General features: G+C 48.9%; 1 protein-coding gene across 3 annotated transcripts in view; it reads right to left on the minus strand.

Annotated features, from left to right (window-relative positions):
* Nucleotides 1–21,970, minus strand: part of ATXN10 (ataxin 10) — a 160,114-nt gene that overhangs the window by 137,320 nt on the left and 824 nt on the right. For all 3 annotated transcript variants that reach the window (XM_032345929.1, XM_032345926.1, XM_032345927.1), the window contains exon 2: nt 1,767–1,958. In XM_032345929.1, the coding sequence (XP_032201820.1) occupies nt 1,767–1,958 (192 nt within the window). The remainder of the gene's footprint in view (nt 1–1,766; nt 1,959–21,970) is intronic.

The following is a 21,970-nucleotide window of genomic DNA, read 5'->3' on the forward strand; positions in this document are numbered from 1 at the left end:
CCCTGACTTCCAGAGGGGAAGACCGGTGCTCATGAAGGTCAGGGTCCCGATATAGGGTCCCGTGGCTGTTCAAGGGACCGAGCAGTCACCCACGACAGGGTTAGCAGGTGTCTCTAGGCAGATACGACAACCGCTTTCAAGCTGAGCTCTGGAGTCCCAGAGAGCGTTCCCTGGCTCGTCTGCTGTTCACGGAATGAGGGACTGTCGGGCAAGTTCCTTAACCCGAGCCACAGTTTCCTCTTCTGTAAAAGTGGGAAAACAGTAGCATGCTATTTCTTGGGTTTGTTCTAAAAATAAAATAAGACACTGCAGTTAAGCCCTGGGGACAAAGCCCGGTGTGGAGGGCAGGCCCACCAAAAGCTCGCATCCTTCCCAGCGAGGCGAGCCAGGCACCACGATGAATTCGGCAGCCCGCACTCGAGAGTTTCTGCTCTAAGCTCTCCCTTTCCTCCCGGATCACATCAGAGGGGCCACCCTGCCCGGAAAGGGACAAAACAAACTAGCCTCTGCCCCTGGCTTCGGTTTCTAGCACATTAACTAGTTATATTTTAAGATGTAAACTATTATTAGCAACATTATTACCATTTCTATGCATTTACCTGCAAAACGGACAGCAGGGTCTGCTCAGTATGGAGTGAAACAACCTCGGCACTCTCCCCCCAACCCCGAGCTTAAAACTCCCACTCATCACATCAAAGCCTCAGGTTGAAGACTGTCTAGGCAGCAAAGGGGGTCCCTCAAGAGGCTTCTGGACTAGCCCAGCTCCACCCACCGCAGCGGCGAGAGAGGCCTGGAGGCTCTGTCTACTTCAAGCCCAGGAAAGAAAGGGGAACGTGCTGTGCTCTTTGTGGCTTCCGATTTCATCTCAAGTAAAAATTTGTAATAAAAAGCAGATTCCAGGGGCACCTGGGTGGCTCGGTGGGTTAAAGCCTCTGCCTTCGGCTCAGGTCATGATCTCAGGGTCCTGGGATCAAGCCCTGCATCAGGCTCCCTGCTCAGCGGGGAGCCTGCTTCCTCCTCTCTCTCTCTCTCTGCCTACCTCTCTGCCTACTTGTGATCTCTGTCTATCAAATAAATAACATCTTTAAAAAAAAAAAAAGCAGATTCCATTAAACCAAAGAGGAAAGGTGCTCAGCTCTGGGAGGGGAGACCAACAAGCAAAAGAACGGGAACAGCATCTGGCAATTCTCTTCTCAACTACTTCCAACAAGGTGCCCCTTCTAAAACAGGCGGAAAGAGAGCTCGCACCTCTGCACGGTCTAAAGGAAATCTTAGAATAGGCCATCTTAGAAATCTACAAGGCACGCTCCTTGCTCCAAGCCAACACAGGCTAACTAATTAAAACACTAAAACTAAATATTTACGGCTACGAAAAGTGAGGCCCAGAACTGCATATGCCTTTAGAAAGGCAGAATCCAGGATTGGAGAATTAAAATTAAGTTGAAATCACTGTGCTGTATGTCTATAACCTAAGAGTTCAAAACATACTAGAAATACAAAGAAGAAAGGACCTTTGTATGTAACCCCTAATGTTAAAAACACTCTGTCATAGGTCGTATCGTTTATATGCTCGCCTGCAAGTGTCCAGTGGCAAGACCGCAGGGTGCCTGTCGCCTAGAGACGGAATCTAGCCTTGTGGTTACCACTGGGTAATAACACTGTGATCCCCAAACTATTTCTTGCCCGTAAACCTGCAAGACAGCCCAGCACTCACATACGCAAGGAAAGAGGATCAGAGGATCAGTGGGCACCACAAAGAAGGCTACCTGATAGAGTTCTGGTTCACAGGACACTCGATGCAGGCGTTGCGGAGACACCGGAAGCACTCCGTTATCAGCTGCAGGCTGGACGCCAGATGCTCCGCCTGGGACGGGTCTCTGCAGGCCAGCTCAACAGCATGGGAAGATTTCTTCAAGATGTCCAGGACTCTCTGGAAGATAGTCCTGGGTGCAGTTTCTCTGAAAAAAGGATGAAACTGTTACAAACCAGAGGAAAACAAATCTAATCACTGAATGTCCTATTCAGAAAGCTGCTTGCACTTACTTCCATGGACCGGCGGGCCAACCTGTCTGTTCTCACTCTGTAACTTACAACACAAAATCAAAGAGCTACAGACCGGGAGCGCTTAGCCAGACACATTCTCAGAAACCTTTTCATGTGTTATTAAGACAAGTGAAACCGAGAGGAATTGAGTAACTTGCCCGTATCACTGGGCTAATAACGGGCAGAGCCCCATTTCTGAAAGAAGCCATCTGACGTGGTACCCGCACCGCCTGCGACAACCCAGATGCCCGTCTCCGGGGAGGGTCTGTGCTTGGGGATCCGTCCTTAATCAAAACAGAAGATCTACATTCTCTGTTCTAGAAAGAGAATCTAGCCACACCCACCACCGCCCAACACGTACCAAAATACAATTTCCAGAAACACTATTCATTAAGCTGTCTGGGAGGCCAACCCGCTCACTGTTCATTTTCTAGATACAGAGAAGCCAGCAATACGGCAGGTACATACTGGACTGCACAGGGGAGAGGGGAGAGGGGAGGGAGGGAGGGAGGAGATAAACACACAGAGACTGAGATCGGAGGAGGGGGAGGAGGGGAGAGGGGGAGAGGGGGAGGGGGAGAGGGGGAGAGGGCGAGCAAGCAGCGAGCGAGCGAGCGAGGGCATCTGTCCTTCCACCTAGAACGCATGCCCGGGGGAGAAAAATGAACATGTGGCCAGTCCCCCGGGGCATCTCAGTTCCCACATGCCTCTCCTCCCCGGAGCAAGGCCCACACCGGCAACCACTACAGGGCTACAAAGGTAAGACATTTCGGGCAACGTGGCTCAAAAACGGGAAGCCGCCTTCCTCGCCCCACGAGTCTCCTGAAGCAGCACCCCTGTCTGACAGTCAGAAGAGCGACTGCTGTGCCGGACAGCTGGGGAGCTTCTTGCCGAGGGCTCTGACCGCACGAACGCTTGCCTCTGGCCCGGTCACGCCAGCCCAGCACCCTGCAGCTCTTCCTCCCCTGTGCCAGGTCAGCAGGGAGCCCCCAGTCCACACGAACCGTGGACACCGAGCCACCCAAGTCACTGGGCCGGCTCAGGGGCTGGCAGAGCCCCTCCACGCATCTCCCCCGCGCAGGGCAGGGCCCAGAGACATGCCCCTTCTTGAGCTTCAGGACCCCAAGTCCCTGTCCTGCAACTGGCATCTTTTCAGCTCACGGACAGAGGACGTAAGTCACATGATTTGTCAGCGACTGGGTGACCAAATGAAACCGTAAAAGCCCAAGGGTACGGTACTCACCCCATCTCAGGGACTGTAAGAAACAATTACCCACATAAGCCATTTTCAGTGACGATTTGCCATAAAGAAAATTCGCGAACACTCTCCAGACATCTTTAAGGAGTACTAAATACAGTGCAGACATTGAGATGCTAAGAAAACACCAAAGAGTGTCAAACACGTCAAAGGATGCTGAGTGTGATCAGGAGTGCTCCAACAGGGAGTAAGTCTCCTCACGTGCCCCCACTGCGCAAGGTTTCGATGGCAGCCGTCATGGAATGTCACGGTCAGATAAAAGAAGCAACCGGCTGAATCGCATGCAATAACGCCTCTTTTTCCTACTGAGACGGCATCATCTGGCCCAGGATCAAGAAGCCGACATGACCTCTCCCCACCCGTCCTTCGCAAGGTAACCTCACACAGACACTACCTCGCTACTGTGAACGGTCTTCCCAGAAGCCATCACATAGAAAGCTTCGGACTCAAACTGTGGTAGACGGAAAAGCAAGATGGGGAAAAAAAAAAAAAACCACTGTTCTTGGGAAAACTGGAGGACTGATATTCCAACCACACAACAATTAGTAAGTTCGAGAACCTATCCTATGAGTGACTCCCGAGGCTGCACAATAATGTGTCAGGCCTTTCTCCTTGGTTAGACTTTTAATCAAAAGAAAAATGTTTAGCTGAGCTAAGGCCAACTGCCATCTTCCTAAAGTAACTATTAACGGCTGCCAGAGAATCATCATGGTAGCCCTCCCTCCGCACACGGCAATTCACGCTTGTGCCGTGAAGAGAAGTAAGATCACCTGGGACTGTGATCACTGTCATTTGCTCTCCCCGGGCTGCGCACCCATGGATTCCTGAAAACACCAGGCATTTGCAAACCTCTCTGCTCCAACGTATGCCCTCCCCCCGAATGCGCCTTCTACATAATGCCCACCCAAGTGTCCGCCTGCAAAATCCTGCATCTCCTTCCTGAAGCCTTTGGAAAACTCCCAGGCCGGAGAAGCTCTCCACTTCTCCAGGTGGACCAGCGCCCCCGTCAACGTCCCTCTGTCACTCCGCCCGTAACGGACTACGTAAGACTTCCCCACATCAGATGATACTCCCTTCTCCAGCACAGCTCCCCGGCTGGCCCATAAACCACCGGGAAACAGAGCCTATCCTCTGTATTTCCCTACCTCTAGGGCCCAGAACTGGCATCCACTAATTGTACTGACTCAAGCTGCCAACAGCGACGAGGCACCAGCGCGCTCGGCGGCATCTGCCTGCCTCACGGATGCGCACTGGGCGGGACCTGAGCAGGTGAGCAGCGGCGCTCGCGCTCGCACCCGTGGCTGCAGCAGCGGCAGAAAGGGACCTACCCAGGCATCCGCCCGACTCTCCCCCTCCAGTCAGGAAATCCATACGTCCTGGCTTCCACATCTCCTTTACCCTCGGAAAAGGGACATGTTTTCCAAAAGATGGTAGACGTCTTATGACTGATAGTTCACAAACATCAAATTTTTCCTTCTCCGTGGGTGACATAATGGATGACCCTAAAGGGGGAAATGTAACCTACTGATAACCGTCCCGTAAATTTCCGGAGAGCTGTTAGAGATGGCTCGCTCCCCTAGAAAGAGAAGGAAAAAACCCGTTCTCTAGAGCGATACAATAAATGGTTGTAGACTTTACTCGCCACCGTTGTGTACAATACCTGATCAACTTCCACCAGGTGGGGAAAGAGCTTTCATTTGCTACCAGCAAGAACTAGGGAAACACGCAACAGTCTTGTGTATACTCTGTGCTCCTCGACAGCCTTGAAAGAAAGTTATTTGGTATAAAAGATCCCAACAGCCCTAATGTACTCTGTCTTCAAGTTTGAAGCTCACCGTCAAGGCACTGCGGCGAAAGACCTGAAATGATCAACGACAGACAGCAGAGCAGTAAAGATCAATCGCTCCCACATTACAAATGTTACTATTAATAACAGTAATTGCTGTCACTTCTGCTTTAACCAAACGAACACAAAATATTCAGAGACTTTAAAAAGCTTAGCTACTTTATCCACAGAAGGCAGAAAGTACTTAGGAGGACAATTAAAATTCAACTGTTAGACACTCCTATTAGATAGGAATGCATACCCCGAAGACAACGTACAAATGAAATGTTACATTACAGAAACCAAAAAAAAAAAAAAAAAGGCTTTGAATTCTACAAAAGGTAGAATTTCATTTCCTTCAAGTCTGAACAGATCTGTAGGTTGAATCTTGGCAAGTCCCGTCTCAGTAAAATTAAAGAAAACTCCCCGTGACCGTATATCAGAGATTAGACAGGCCCGCGGTCCCATGGGCACACACTTTTTCCCGTCAGTCATTCGTAGGCTGGACCTCCTCCTGAAAAGGAAGCCAAAGGCTCATCGGGCCCCGCTGAGACTTCCTACTCCAGAAAAGAAGGATTCACACCTTGCAGCCAAGTTCCAAGACTAAGAATCACTGGCTGTTATTTAAAACCACAGCCCCACCCCCACCCCCACCCCCCCTGATCTGACCAGGCTGGACTGAACAAAATAAAACAGAAAATAAAAACATTGGCCCTTCCTGCCGGGAAGAGCTGAGGGCAGAATTCGGAGGCTCATCTCTGCCGGCCTGGGGGCTCTCCGCCCCTCTTCTGCTCCATCTGGGACTCTCAAGCTGTCCCTGAAGGCTCAGACCAGTCCATTTACCGAGAACAGGCCAGCGAGTAAACACCTGGGACTAGAGGGCCTGACAGGCTCAGCCACCACTCGACAACGCCGCCCTCAGAGCAAAAGCAGCTGCAGACGACATCTGAGCGCACAAACATGGCTGAGTGCTGACAAAGCTCTCCTTGGGGACACTGACATGTAAAGTTCATGCAGCTTTCTTGTGCCCCAAAGTTTACTTTTTCCAACCACTTAAAAATGTAAAAACTACTCATAGACCATTTAAGGAAGGAGAAAAAAAAAAGGGAAAAGACAGACATGGACATTCTTAAAAGGTGGCAGGGCCCCACTGTGGCCCCAGGATCAGTCTGGCACCCCTGCTTTAAGGAGTCCACACACATCAGCCCTCCCCCACCCCCCAAAATGACACGCTTCCCCCCTTCTCACTGTCCTCACGATAGTCAAAATTCACCTCTCATCCGAATCAGACTGCAAATGCACAACGCCGAGTGAAAGAAGCCAAGAAAAGGTGCAACCGGCAGGTAAACCACTGGCTGGCGTGTCCAGGAGCAGCACTGCCTTCAAAGAAACCCGACGGGTGACAGTGTGGCCACGGGCTCTGCGGGGGGTCAGAGGAAGGCACCCCAGATGCATCTAGGACGGCGTGTTAGCCACAGCTATCAAGCTTTGGAAGAAAATATATGGAGAATGTCTTTATAATCTCAGGCAGAGAAAGATTGCGTATATAAGGCCTCCTTAAGAACCTTATTTGGAAAAGTGGTCTCAGAGCAGAGAACCGGATAAGGAAGCGCCAGGCCCTTCCTGGGAGACGGGGATGGAAAGTGAAGGCGTACCTGGTGCATCACAGGGAAGGCGGAGGGCTCGCGGAAAGGCAGCCCGGCGAGGGAATGGAAAGGTAAACTGAGTCGGAGGCAAGACGGAACCACACCGTGCAGGGTAGAAGGATCCTGGCTTGTGTCCTAACGGGAAAGCCCCAGAAGGCTCTAGTGCCCTGCATTCTGGGGGACCCCTCTGGCTGCTCTGTGATGAACAAACCACAGGGGACGAAGAGAAGGCACCCGGAGACCAATTAGGGCCCTGTTCTAGGACAAGAGCGGCAGAGACGGAATAAGCCAAGATCAGACTCTGATATATTCTCAAGCAAGAGCGGATGAGATCTGCCGACAGAATCTGTCATGAGGGCCATCTGAGAAAGGGGACTCAGGGAGAACTCCAGAACTGTGGCCCACGCCACATCAGGAAAGATGTCCGTGCAGCTCGCCAAAAGGGAGAAGGCTGCCCGGAGATACCCAGGGGGTGGGGGGCTCTGCGAGCTGGGGCTGGTGAGGCTGGAGGTGCTTTCCAGAAGCGACGAACCATGCAGGAGGCAGAGCGATCCACAAGTCTGGAATTCGGAGGGAAAGCACAGCCAGGGCAGATGTCCCAGCCACCAGCAGACGGAGAGGGCCGGAGCACGAGACTGAACAAGGTCGCTCGGGACTGAAGCGGGCACAGGGCAGGGGAGAGGAGCCGTCTGAGGATGGAGCCCCCGGAGCCCCTAGAGCCCCTGAGCCCCGGGAGGGAGCCGCCAACGAGAAAGGGGATTCAGAAGAGGGTGGCGGTGTGCAAGGCAGGCGAAGAAAGTGTTTCCAGAAGGATGTGAGCCCCCAGCGACTGCGGCCGGCAGGTCGGGGGAGTGAAGAACAAGGAATACCACTGGTTAGCGACGTGTTAGCGACGTGAAACGGGCTCGAGAGAGAGAGAAACGGAGATGGGTAAATAGAAATCACTGTTTGGGGAAGTTCCATTAGGAAGGGGAGCAGGAAAACGGGACCACAGCTCAGGGAAACAGAGCTTTCTCACCAGGGGAAAAACTACAGCAGATGGATCATCGGATGAAGATAATCCAACAGAAAGGGTAAAACTGACAATTTAAGAACGGGGGGATTATGGGAGCAATGCCTGCGAAAGGGAGGGAGGTCGAGCGTGCAGGTCCGGGGGCCGGGGGGACGGGTGGCATTCGGAGCAGGACTGTTCCTCCACAGCCACAGAAGCGGAGGCAGGGGACAGTCGCGGAACAGGTAGCTGGGGGGAGGGGGCCGGGGAGTCCTGGAAATCCCCTTCTGGCTGCTCCTCTCTACTCAGTGAAACGGAAGCCAGGAGTGAGGATGAAGGAGACACAACGGAAAGTTAAGGAAAGGGAAAGGCAGGACCTGGTTGACCAGGACAGCAGGAGGCCGAACGGAAGAGGGAGACATAGAGCACTGCCAGGCCGCGCTAAGGCAGTGACCTTAATGACCAACCGAAACACAGACCCATCAGCACCGCTACGCAGGGATTGTCAACTTCCCTGGAGACCAGTGAGCAAGGCTGTAAGCTTGCCTCGAGCCTGGCTCAGCGACCTGGGTGCGGCCACAGAGGACACAGCAAGCTGGCTTTACCCCGAGCCGGAGACGTCCCAGGGAAGCCTGAGGCCAAGGGAAGCCCCGGTGGATACACCAGCAACTGCCTTACCACCAACCCATCCATCTAAAGTGGCTCAGGAAGGACAATGTGAACCTGAGGAACGGAAGGGACAGCAATTAGCAGCAGGGGGTCGGGGTGCCGGGCCTGCTCCCTCGGCAGCGCATGCGACTCTTAATCTCAGGGCTGTGAGTTCAAGCCCCACATGGGCATGGAACCTACTTGAAATTTAAACAGAAACAGAGAAAAAGTAGTAGGATCAACCAACTGTAGGTCCTGGTCGGACTGAAGACCCTTGCGGGAGGTGACCTAGAGAAGATCAAACAGGGGGCCAGAGTGGGACCCCTGAACAGACTGTGGCGGGAAGGCAGCTCTGGTTAACGATAAGGCCCCAGTGGCGCTGACGGTGAGTGGTTAGCTGGGGTGAAGGTCAAGCTCATTGACAGGGAGAACGAAAGTCAAGGAACAAAAAGGCTGGAGCAATGATCTACGTGAACACCGAAACAGCCACGATTTAAGACAGGACAAGCACTGCAGACTTCACCACGACCTCGAGTTCATTCTTCAAGGAACGAGGTGAAGTGACCCAAGGAATTCTTCTAGCGGCGAGAGTGACCACACATGTGGTACACACTGATGGCGTGAGACGGAAAGCTGGAGGGGCTCCAGGGGAGAAGGTTTGGAAGCAGCCAGGGCCAACAGGAGAATGCCTAGCACGCCTTCCACCGCAGGGCACACGGGAGAGAGCAAAGAGCCTCCCACTTGGAAGACCTTCCGGAAAGGCATCCCTCAGAGGCGAGCTGAATTTCACTTTGATCAAGAAAATCAATGTTCAGAGAAGGAAATGAAGACGCTCAAATCTGGGGGAGGACAAATGTGAGGGCTTCGAGAGCTGAGGAGTCAGAAAAGGTGCATACAAAGCCTTGAGGGAACCGGGGAGTAACAAAACCTAGCTCACCAAACAAATGAGAAAATCAGCTTGCGCATTTCCACCCATAAATACACCCGTCGAGTTTATTTTCAGGGGCACAGAAACCACAAGTCACTCTGGGGAGACGGATGTCTCTGCGCTACTGAGGTTTTCCATCATGTAATGGTATATCGCACCATTCATCATCTTGAACGCCCTTTGATAAAGCTGTAACTATTCTCAAGGACAAAGACAACCACAAAAACACTTAAAATCGTGCTTATTACGTGCCAGGCGCCTCCCTGAGCCCAACATACACCATGGCTCCAATGAGAGCGTCACTGGCTTACACGCGGTCCCCTGGCTCGGACAGGACTCGTCCACGTCTGCGGCCGGCAGGGCGGGGGACAGCGCAGGCAGGCCCGGGGTTCCTGGCCTCTGCCTGACTTTCCTTGCCCGCGGTCCAGGGACCGCTACAGAAGACTGGAAGAAAGAAGCGCTGAGAAATTCTGCTCCGAGGGCACTGGCGGTCACAGTCCCAGCCTTATTTATTTTGACTTGCTGGCTCCAACGCTTTCCTGTCTGTTCTGTCCATTTAAGAGAACTGAATGAGCGGTGGCTTACCCTGACCACATCTGTATTTTGAAGTTGAGTCAGAACACCTTACCAAATCATTCCATGGGGTCCTCCAGCTCACGGCCTAGGTAAAAATAAAGCAAACTGTCATCCTGCTCTGTGAAGTGCTTTTTATAGCATCACTGAGTTGATGTTCTCGCTCAACAAAGCTGATCTGAATCACAGTTGAGTCAAGATGCCATATGGTGACCTTAGCGAGGCTGACGACTCCTGTGGGTTTGGGGGGGGTTTTCGTTTTGTTTCATTTTTTGTTTTTGTTTTGGAGCAGCCGGAGATTGTTGCTGGCCAGAGGCTCAGTAATGTTTGGGGAAAACCTAGGTGAGTATGTGTATACACAGAAAGACAGTTTTATTTCTGAGTTCCATAGTACGTTGACTCTAACGTGCTCATTCTATTTCCTTCCTGAAAGTTCATCAATACAGTTATAAAAGTAGTTAGGAATACCAAGGCTTTTTTTCTTTACCTTCAAAATCATAGTCCTCTGTCATATTTGGCATTTTTTTCTATACTTTCCTTGCTAGAGTCCTTCGTCTACACTCTCTCTTTATGCTGAATGACTCAAGAAAATATTTAAGAAACAATAAACACCCCATCAAGTGCTCATTCCGTGCTGGCTCTTCGAGCAGGCTCTGAGGATACAGAGGTGATGAGGAGAAGCCTGCCCTCGGGCTGCTCTCACTCCAGCGGGTCGGCAGGTGGTGACAGGTGATTCTGACACTCCGGGAAGTTCTTTCCAAGAGGGAGGCGCAGAGGGCCACAGGGAAAACAGGGCAGGAGGCAGGCTTTGAGGAGGAGGTGACATGGTGATTGAGGGAAAAATGATCTGTGCGTACGCACAAAGGAACGGAGGCATCAGACGATACTTACAAACGCAGTATCCCAGCATTTGAACTCTGGCTATGTTCCGGGCCGACGACAGCTCTTCGCGCTGATCAGCTACCACGACAGTGCTAAACACTGGCACGTGTGAAGTCAGCAAAGAAAAGCTAACCCAACTAAAAGCTCTGGAGTGGCCAGAACAATCACTACAGAACGGCTCTTGGACACTCTCCTCACAGCCAGCGGCTCCCCACCGCGCTACGCAGTTTGACGCGTACGGAGCTGCGTCCGAGACCCCGGTCCCACCTGCCAGGTCTCCCCTCCATTCCAAACAATGTAATCAAGGTTCTTTTAAAAATATATAAATACACAGCCCGGCCTTAAAACAAGACACATATGTCCATGCTCAAAAACTGAACGGAAACGCTCAGCTGCCATCATGTCTAAAACCGAGGAGTGAAGCTCGCTCGCCCAGGACGGGCAGAAGCCCCCTCCGCCGTGTGGCAATCAGGGCCAACACGAGGAAGTCAGCACCAGGCCGGGCCTCCCCTGCACTCGGAGACAGAAGGGTGCAGTAGGAATTACCAAAACTCCAAGGCCATCCAAATATCCATCGGTAAGAACAAAGGGAAATTATCATCTATCCCTGTGCTGGGAGACCTTGCAACAGCCAGAGTTAATGACCTGGCCCTCCGTGCGTGAAAACCGGCAGCACTCAAAGGCACAAGGTAAATGACACGCCAACCGTACCAGTGTCCCCCTTATGAAATCAAGAGGGAAGCACGGGATCAGAGTGAACAAGGAGCCCTCCTACCACCATCCAACCCCCCGCTGGTGATCAAGCCCTGACGTGTGATCCCTCCCGTGACCATGACAGCATGCGGTAGAAAGGGCAGGTCACTTCCACGATTCTAAAGACGCTCCAGCGTCCACCTTGAGCACACTCTCCTGGCTCGCTGGCAGGAATGAGCAGCCCTAGGGAAGGGTCCACGTGGCAAGGACTGAAAGCCTAACCCAAAACCTGGCGAGAGCCTGGAATCAGGCCTCCAGCCAGTCGGATCTTCAGGCTGGCTGACCTGGTGAACAGCCTGACCGCGACCTCAGGAAAGACACTAACCCAGATCCACCCAGCCAAGCATCTCTGGACCCTCACAGGCTGCGGGATACCATAAACGTGTGTCGTTTCAAGCTGCTACTTTGCGGGGCAATTTGTTCCCATCCAGAGGGCATTAACAGTATGGGTAACATTCTGGCCTTTGAGAGAAGACAAAACTTGAACGTTTGTTGATTTTGCTAGTGAAATGCGTGGGTACTCGTTAGACCATCTCTTCTATCGCCCACCGTAAAGCACGGACATTTTTATGTATTTGTGGTCTTGATTTGTCAGAAGTTTAAAAATAAGCAACCAAACCAATGAAAACACTAGGATGAAAACTAATGAAAAGCCTCAATTTCCTTTTCCAAAGACTACACAAGCATGGGTGTTCTGAATGTCAGTTCCTAAAGCAGTCACTCCACGCAAACACATCTAAATTCCTCTGCCTAAGCACAACACTGCTCATTTCAAGTACCTGCTTTTTTTTACTGGAAGTTCTTACAGCTTCTTAAAATTATTTAGTATTGCCGAAATACCCTTCTACCAAGGGATCATAACTGTGGCATGAAATTACTGCCCACATCTTAGATCTGAAAAAACCATTTTTCTTCCACTAAGTTTCTTGTTCTTATACCTATTTTTTATTCCAAAGTTTCAGAGGCCATTCCAAAAGCTTATTAAAACAAGAACTGGGGCTCAGTGGGTTAAGCCTCTGCCTTCGGCTCAAGTCATGATCCCAGGGCCATGGGATCGCGTCCCGCATCGGGCTCCCTGCTCTGTGGGAAGCCTGCTTCTTCTCCCTCTCCCTCTACCCCACTTGTGTTCCCTCTCTTGCTGTCAGATAAATAAAATCTTTATTAAAAAAAAATAAAGTAAGGACCTGACCATGGAAATGAGATGAAATCAAAGACTTTAAAATACACAAAATTGGGCACCTGGGTGGCTCACTCATTAAGCATCTGCCCTTGGCTCAGGTCATGATCCCAGGGTTCTGGGATCAGGACCCACATTGGGCTCCTTGCTCACTGGGGAACCTGCTTCTCCCTCTCCCTCTCTCCCTGCTTGTGTTCCCCCTCTCACTGCCTCTCTGTCAAATAAATAAATAAAATCTTAAAAACTAAAATAAAATAAACAAAATTCCCAACAGTTACCACTCATTTCTTTTCACTTTGCACCCTGACTAGAGCCTGCAATGTCAGGGTTTGCTGGGCACCAGATGCTCACTAGGCCCTGTTCTGGACTAAGCATATACTGCACACTCTAATACCTGCATCGATCAACCCTACAAAGCAAGCATTGTAATACCCATTTTCTTTCCAGAGGGATGAGAAGAGCAATAACTTACAGGCAGAAAATTGAGATACAATTTTACATGCAGTGAAATACACAAATCATGTTAAGTTTAATGAGTTCTGACCAATGCATGCCCCCAGGCAACCAATACCCCCAGCTAGATAAAGCCCACTTCCTTTGCTCCAGAAAATTCCCTCCTCTTCCTTTCCAGTCACTTCCCAACCTCTTTCGACAACCACTGTTCAGAGGTGTATCGGCACTGATTAGCCTTGCCTGTTGGGAGAACTTCATAAACATAAACGCGCACACTGCGTACTTGGCGTCTGGTCTCTTTCACTTGCTGTGTCCCTGAGATCTGTCTGCACTGCATTCTGCTGCACTGGTGGTTCGTTCATGTAAGTTTCCAGATAGTTTTAGCCGTTTCCACTGGGGGAAATCTGAGGTGTTTCAAGCATTTGGCTGTATGTCTTCTGTGGATGTATGTTCTTGCCAGAGTCATAGGCAGGTGTATGTTAAACTTTACAGAAAAACTGCCAAAATGTTCCCCAGGGCAGGTGCACCATTTACGCACCAGCAATCTATGAGAGTTTCAGTTGCTCCACATCCTTGCCAAAATTTGGTGCCGTCATTTTAATCGTAGCCATTCCGATGGGTGTGCAGAGGTATCTCGCTATGGTTTTGTTTGTAAAAGCTTTATCGAGGGGCGTCTGGGTGATGCAGTTGGCTGCCCATCTGACACTTCATTCAGCTCAGGTCACGATCTCGGGGTTGTGGGACTGAGCCCCACGTCAGGCTCCACACTAGACACAGAGCCTGCTTAGGAGTCTCTCTCTGCCCCTCCCTCCTCTCAAAAATTAATTTTAAAAATTCAAAAATAAAAGTTTTATTGAGATATAATTTACATAAAACATAATTCACCCATTTCGAGCTTATAACTTGACTGATCTTTGTATAATACTAATTTTTTTTAATAAAATACAGTGGTCCCCCTGCCCTTATCCACAATCTGGCCTTCCACAGTTTTGGTCACCCACAGTCAACCACAGTCCACAAGCAGACGCCCACTCTCTGATGTCCCATCAGATCAACAGCAGCCTAACGCTACGTCACGATGCTACATCATTCAGCTCACCTCATGGCGCCATGGGGTGCTGTTATCATCTCACGTCATCACAGGAAGGGCGAATACAGCACAGGGAGATACTCTGAGAGACCACACTCCCGTAACTTCTATCACAGTATGCTATTACTGTTCTATTTCAGTACTAGTTACGGCTGTTAATCTCTTACTGTGCCTCACTTATAAATTAAATGCTATCACAGACAGTATGGATAGGAAAAAACATCTACAGTTTCAGGTATCCACTGAGGGTCCTGGAACGTGTCCCCCGAGGATAAGGGGAGAGAACTACTGTGTACCTAACATAAAATTTTGTCATTTTGACCATTTTTAAGTGTAAAATTCAGTGGCTTGAATTATGTTCACATTGTTGTATAACCACCACCATCTAATTCCAAAACTTTTTGAATACCCCAAAGAGAAACTCTAGAACCACTGGGCATTAGCTCCTCTCCACCCCTAACCACGGGTAACCTCTAACGTGCTAGGTACTTTATAAAGCAGAATCGTGTATTTGTCATTTTATGTCTCGTTTCCTCCACGGAGCATGTTTTCAAGGTTCATCCATATCGTAGCACGGATCAGCACCTCACTCCTTTTTGCTGCTCAGTAATATCTCAATGTATGGACAGACCACTTCTATGTACCCACTCATCTGCTGATGGACACCGGGGTCATTTCCATCTTGTGGCCGTTGTAACGCACACCGGGGCCTGGCACACGAGCACGTTTGGAACCTCTGCGCTCAGGTTTGTCTGCGATGCCCCCCGATGAGTGGGGCTGCTGAGTCGCACTGGCCTTCTGAGGAGCCCCCAAACCCTTTGCCACAGTAGCTACCCCACCTACCACTCCCACTGACAGTGCCCAAGCGTTCCAGGTTCTCCAGCACTTACTTTCCTTTTCCTGCTGTCGCAGCTTTCCTGAAGAGTGTCAAGCGCTATCTCAATTTAATCTTTAATTTCCTTAAAGACCAATGACATGGAGCACTTTCTGTGTTTTTTGGACACTTGTGCACTATATCTTCTTTCATGAAGCAGAGAATTTTTTCACCCAATTCTTAAATTAGTTTCATCTTTTTACTATGGTGTCGTAGGAGCACTTCGTATATTCTAAAACATGTCCTTTGTCAGACATAGGAATTGCAAGTATTTTCTCAGTTTATGGCTTGCCTTTTCATTTTCTTAATTGTGTCTTGGGATGAGCGTATGTTTTTCATTCTGATAAAGTCTAATGGTAAAGTCAATTTTTTCTTGCACGGTTTGTGTTATCTGTGGGCTAAATAATAAATGTGTATCTATACTCCAGGTCACAAAGATAATCTCCCATGTCTTCTTCCCAACACTTTACAGTTTTGGCTTTTATGCTGAGGTATTTTTTGTGGAATATGTGGGCCAAAGTTCATTTTATTCCGATCAGATATCAAGTTCTTCCACCATCATTATTAAAAGAAATAGTTTTTAGATTGATTTTGGTTTTGAGTTTGCAGATATTCGTCAAAGGGAAGGTATCTAGAAAAGGCCTCAATTTTTCATACAAACATTCGGTGTTCAATAAAAGAGACAGGATCAAATTACTGAACACAAGAAAAACTAACATTAGAAAGTTATTGGGCACATTTTTTTTTTTTTTGGTAGTTTTTAAGTAGGCTCCACACCGAGTGTAGAGCCCAATGCGAGGCTTGAACTAGCAACCCTGAGATCATGATCTGAGCTGACACCAAGAGTCAAATGCTTAACCAACTAAGCCACGCAGACACCCCGTCAGGCACATTATTTCAAATAACTATAATTAATATGTTCAAGAAGTAATGAATCTTTTTTAAAAATCAGAGAGAAATTCTGCAATAAGATAACTCAAAATACGTATCTGAAACTAAAAACACAGTGGATAACAGTAGACTAAACACAGCAAAATAGAGGATCAGAATACTAGAAAGCAGATTAGTAGCAAATTTTCAAACAGAAACTCTGAGAAGGGACAACAGAGAAAGGGGCGTGTGATACATACAAAATATAGCGAGGGGGTCCCAAGATGGCCCAGTCAGTTAAGCATTCAACTCTTGATCTCAGCTCGGGTCATGATCTCAGGGCTGTGAGATCAAGCCAAGACTGGCTCTGTGCTCAGGGGGGAGTCTACTTGAAGATTCCCTCCCTCTGTACCTCTCTCTCGCTCTGATGAATAAATAAATCTTTAAAATATGTATTTACAGTGAAAGGTTTAACGTGTAACTAGAAGGAAAGGCAAGAATGGGAAAGAAGCAACATCTGTGAAGAAACACCAGCTGATGTACTGATGAAAAAAAATCAAATTCAATGGGGGCACCTGGGTGGCTCAGTGGGTTAAAGCCTCTGCTTTCGGCTCAGGTCATGATCCCAGGGTCCTGGGATCGAGCCCCGCATCGGGCTCTCTGCTCAGCAGGGAGCCTGCTTCCTCCTCTCTCTCTGCCTGCTTCTCTGCCTACTTGTGATCTCTCTCTGTCAAATAAATAAATAAAATCTTTAAAAAAAAAAAATCAAATTCAAGACGCATTATCCAACAGAATAATTCAAAGAAAAGCCAAACATCTCTATCCTCCTGGGCTTTCTATTCTGGAAGGAGGCAGAGCATCAATAAAAAAATCATTACAAAATAATACAAAGTATGTTAAAAAATAGTAAGTGCTCTCTTAAGAAAAGGAAATAGAGTTTATATGGCAAAAGGGGTTCAGAAGGCTGGAGGGAAACAGCTGCACTATTCGGCGGGAGGTACAAAACCTGGAAGAAAGTAAACAGAGAAACAATTTCACTTTTTTTTTTTTTTTTTTAAGATTTTACTTATTTGAGAGAGAGAGCATAAGCAGGGAAGAGAGGGGGAAGCAGGATCCCCAGCGGGCAGGAGCCTGATGCAGGACTCAATCCCAGGACCCAGGAACCACCACCTGAGCCAAGGCAGACACCCAACCTACAGACACACCCAGGCATTCCCAGAAAAACAAGTTTAACACAGATTGAAGATTAAACACAGATTGAAGAAGAAAAATAAGCTATCCTGACAGAAGTTAAAAAAAATATGTATGTATACAAACCTGTATGTTTTACATGAGATTGGAATTAAAGACCAAGCATGTACCATGGGTAATAGGCTACATGTACCAGCAATTCCACAAAAATCTGTCAACGGGGCGCCTGGGTGGCTCAGCGGGTTAAGCCACTGCCTTCGGCTCGGGTCATGATCTCAGGGTCCTGGGATCAAGCCCCCGCATCGGGCTCTCTGCTCAGCGGGGAGCCTGATTCCTCCTCTCTCTCTGCCTACTTGTCATCTCCCTCTCTGTCAAATAAATAAATAAAATCTTAAAAAAAAAAAAATGTCAAGCACCTCTAATTATCAGACTCCATGCTAGATGCTAGGGATACGGTGAATGTGATACGCTCGCTTCATCCAGAAGCTTAGCAAATGGGGGTACCTGGGTGGCTCCGTGAAGCCTCTGCCTTTGGCTCAGGTCATGATCTCAGGGTCCTGGCATCGAGTCCTGTGTCAGGCTCCCTGCTCAGTGGGAAGCCTGCTTCTCCCTCCGCCTCTCTTCCCTGCTTATGCTCTCTCTCTCTCAAATAAATAAATAAAATCTTTAAAAAAAAAAAAAGTTTATCAAATGGAAGAATGAGGTATCAGTTTAAGTTGGAGAAAAAATTATAGAAAGGAATATCCAAATGTTACATTACCTCAGGAATGCTCAAGAACCAGAACATAATCTTGCCAAAAAAAAAAAAAAAAAAGAGAGAGAGAGAGAGAGAGAGAGACAGCAGCACTATCCGTAACTTTCTACAATGATGGAAACATTCCACATCTGCAGTGACCAACACAGCAGCCACTAACCACATGTGGTTACTGAGTACTTGAAATGTGGCTATTGCCAGTAAGGAACACAACCACTCATTTTACTTATTTCTAATTAATTTAAATCGCCACACACAGCTAATGACTACTCAATGGCCAGTGGAGGCACAGAGTTCGACAGTAAGCTCCATTAGGCTCCACATGTTAACCTAAGGGTCCGGCTACATCACAGACAGATGATGGAGAGGTACACCATGAAGGTAACTAAAGGGTTGGAAAACCTCCAGCAAAAACCCCAAAACAGAATTTTTAATGTATCTATATCTTATTTTGTTTCAGAAAGAATTTAATGAAGACTGACAGCACAGCAAAAAAAATCACTTGTTAAATAAATGTTAAAAACGCAGATGTGTACATTAAACAAAAGGTAGAAAACAAATGTAATCGGTAAGAAACAGTATTACCTTCCATAGAGAAGAAACAGCTGAATAGTATCTTTTTTTAAAATATTTTATTTATTTATTTGACAGACAGAGATCACAAGTAGGCAGAGAGGCAGGCAGAGAGAGAGGAGGAAGCAGGCTCCCCGCTGAGCAGAGAGCCCGATGTGGGACTCGATCCCAGGACCCTGGGATCATGACCTGAGACAAAGGCAGAGGCTTTAACCCACTGAGCCACCCAGGTGCCCCTCTTTTTTTTTTTTTTTTTTTTTTAAGATTTATTTATTTCAAAGAGAGAGAGAGAGAAAAAGAGTGGACAGGAGCCAGCGGAAGGGGCAGAGGGAGAGGGAAAATCTCAAGCAGACTCTGCACCGCACACGGAGCCCAACACAGGGCTCCACCTCACGCTCACCACGACGACATCTGGACCTGAGCCGAAACCAAGAGTCAGACACTTAACAGACCGCATACCCGGGGGGGCGCCCCGCTGAGTACTATCTTAATACTGGTATTTTATGACTCTAAGCAATTTTTTATGGATTTTTGTGATTAAGACACTATTCAAGAAGTGGGCTCTACAATCCAGGGCATGAAGAAGTTAGATTGGTGTATTCATGATCTACTGCTATGTCACAAGTGACCCCAAACACAGCAGTTTAAAACGCTACTGCTATGGTCTCGCGCAGGTCTGAGGATCAGGAATCTGGGAGTGGCTGAGCGGGGTGGTTCTGGCTTCGGGTCTCAGGAGGTTGCACAGATGGCGGAGAAGGATTAAGAACATCACTTCAAAGACAGTTCACCACATTCCTGGCCAGACGGATCTCTCTGCACAGAGGACAGCGTCCTCCTGACATGGGACATGGCAGCTGACTTAGAGATTCGAAAGGGAGCGGCTGCCGTTTCTGACCTAGTCTCAGAAGTCACACACTGTCACTCCCACCGTAATCTATTACATTAAAAGCAAGTGACTAAATTCAGCCCACAAAGGAGAGAGCAATTAACCTCCTCTTGAAGGATGGAGTATCAAAGAATCCGTGGAACATCAAAAACCGTTATAATGGATGGGGCGCCTGGGTGGCTCCGTGGTTAAGGCCTCTGCCTTCGGCTCGGGTCATGATCCCAGGGTCCTGGGATCGAGCCTCACGTCGGGCTCTCCGCTCGGCAGGGAGCCTGCCTCCTCCTCTCTCTCTCTCTCCGCCTACCTCTCTGCCTACTTGTGATCTGTCTGTCAAACAAATAAATAAATAAATAAATAAAAACCCATTATAATGGGACAGGAGTTTCCATTCACCTGGGGGTTGTAATGAGATCCTGGGATCCCTTTCCCTGGACATCTAAAAATTAGAATACATTAAAACCTTTTCAACTGCTTTCTAAAAGGCAAGAGATTAAACACGACTGGGTTCTTGGTCACTTCCAACCCAACCGTGTTTTCACAGCCAGTACTAAAGAAGTAGCAAGAAACACCGTGCTGTGCGTACAATGTTCCAGAGCCTCAAGTGATTCCACCAAGGGAGCAGTTTCATCCCCACTTTCAGACAAGAGGTCCAGGGAGATAAGCCACAAGTCCTGTCCAGGTCTACCTGGTTCCCAAGGTTCTGTGCTTCTACCTCAGGATGCTTCTCTGACTCCAGGTACCACAGAAGCTGGTGTGTGTAGCGTCACACATATGGAAAGCCCCACAAAACCTATTACTTCAGCCAAGATTGTCATTTATTGTTCGTTCAATCACTTTCTTTCCCAGTCTGGTTTGGTGTTTTCTATAGGTTGCTCCCAGGCCTCATTTTGCTTCACTTTGCGTCCCATCCAGCACAGGGTCCGCTGGCCCATCCGCCCTCTGGGTCCCCCTGCACAGGAGGAGCAACGAGTAACTTGCTCAAAGACGGAGGCAGGGACAGAACCAGCACCACAGCCTGTCCTTACAAACCCTCCTGCAGGGCTCTCTGCACCACCAAATTCCACCTCCCCATCCCCAGACCTGCACAGCAGTCCACCTCTCCCTGGTCTCCAAACTCTGCCTGAAACAAGGACACTGACCCAGAAAAGCTCAAGTCAGATGTGGAAAGCTTCCTTTGCTCACTCTTCCCCAACAATCCAGTTGGACCCTGTCCATTCGACCCTGTAAATATTTTTCAGTACTTACCCTATCCATCCTCATAAACAATGTCCTAGTTCAGGCCATTTTTCCCCCCTTGGGCTTCTGCATCAGTTTCTTAAGTCTCCTGCCTCTAGCTAGCCTCGCCCTCCCTAATTTATCCCCCACATGGCAGTCAGACACTTCTCTGTAATGCCAAGGACTTATCTTGCCACCCCCCAGAAAGAACGTTCAGGGGCTCCCCATCCACACTCCTCACGACCATCAGGAAGGGCCTTGTAAACTGGCTCAGGGTCTTGGATTGTATCCCAAAGATTACAAAAAGGGATCTGATGTGTGAACGTCTCCTCTGTACCAGACATCTTACCCATGTGATTTCATTTAATCCTCTCGGGAGCCCTGCAAAATCTGCAGAGGATTCCTTTGCATATACTGTCCTAGTTAGCCCTCTCATCTGTCTGCCATGCAGCCAAAATAATCTAAAGCCTTTCCTTCCCCACCATCTATCCAACGGGTCCCCAAGTTCCCTCTGGAGAACCTTCTTGTCCAGACCATTACAATTTGCTCACATGGCGTCGTGCAGATGCTCACTCAGTGCACGGCTGACAGCTGAGAATGAACTGCGAGGGGCGTCCACCAGAATGCAGAGCTGCTGAAGCATTAACTCGATCACTGCATCTCCTTGGAGTATCTTATCAATTACCTACCTCCCCCAGACCCCACAGAGTGCCCAGGGCTTTCACCAGGCCTTCCACCAGGCCTTCAACAGCTCGCTGCTTCCTCTGTGATCTAAGGGAGCCGCAGGGCTCAGACCAAGGTGTCCCACTTCAAGATTAGAGGGCCTCTGGGGCCTGATCATCTGGACCCGCCGGCATGCGGCGGTCCCCTTCTGTGCTCTCTGTGTGCCCACCCCCCACGATAAAATTATCTGCCAGCTCCCCCACAACAGAACCTCCCGGGAAAGGACTTCATTGTCCAACTTCACCACGCAGCACAAAGCCTGGAGCACGGGGACCGTCGATAAACGTCTTAAAGGAAAGGAACACGAGCTGGCGTTGATTTGGTCCTCTGTACCAGCGATCTGGTGGGCATGATCTCATCCAATCCCACAGCCATCCTCCCAGGGAAATGCTGCCGACACGGTTCCCCCGCAAACGGAGGAGGACGCCGAGGCCCGGAGAAGACTCAAACACAATAAAACAAGCACCGACGGAGAGTGTCACATACTTTGCATTTTCACACGCTTTATTTATTTCATTCACCCCACTGTACAGTCCCGCGATGGAGTTATAGGTTATATTCCCATTTTAGACATTAAAAAAAAAAAAAAAAAAACCCACGAAGGCTTGGAGAAGTCG

This window comes from Mustela erminea, chromosome 6, assembly GCF_009829155.1.
Source record: "Mustela erminea isolate mMusErm1 chromosome 6, mMusErm1.Pri, whole genome shotgun sequence".
NCBI classification, from domain to species: domain Eukaryota; kingdom Metazoa; phylum Chordata; class Mammalia; order Carnivora; family Mustelidae; genus Mustela; species Mustela erminea.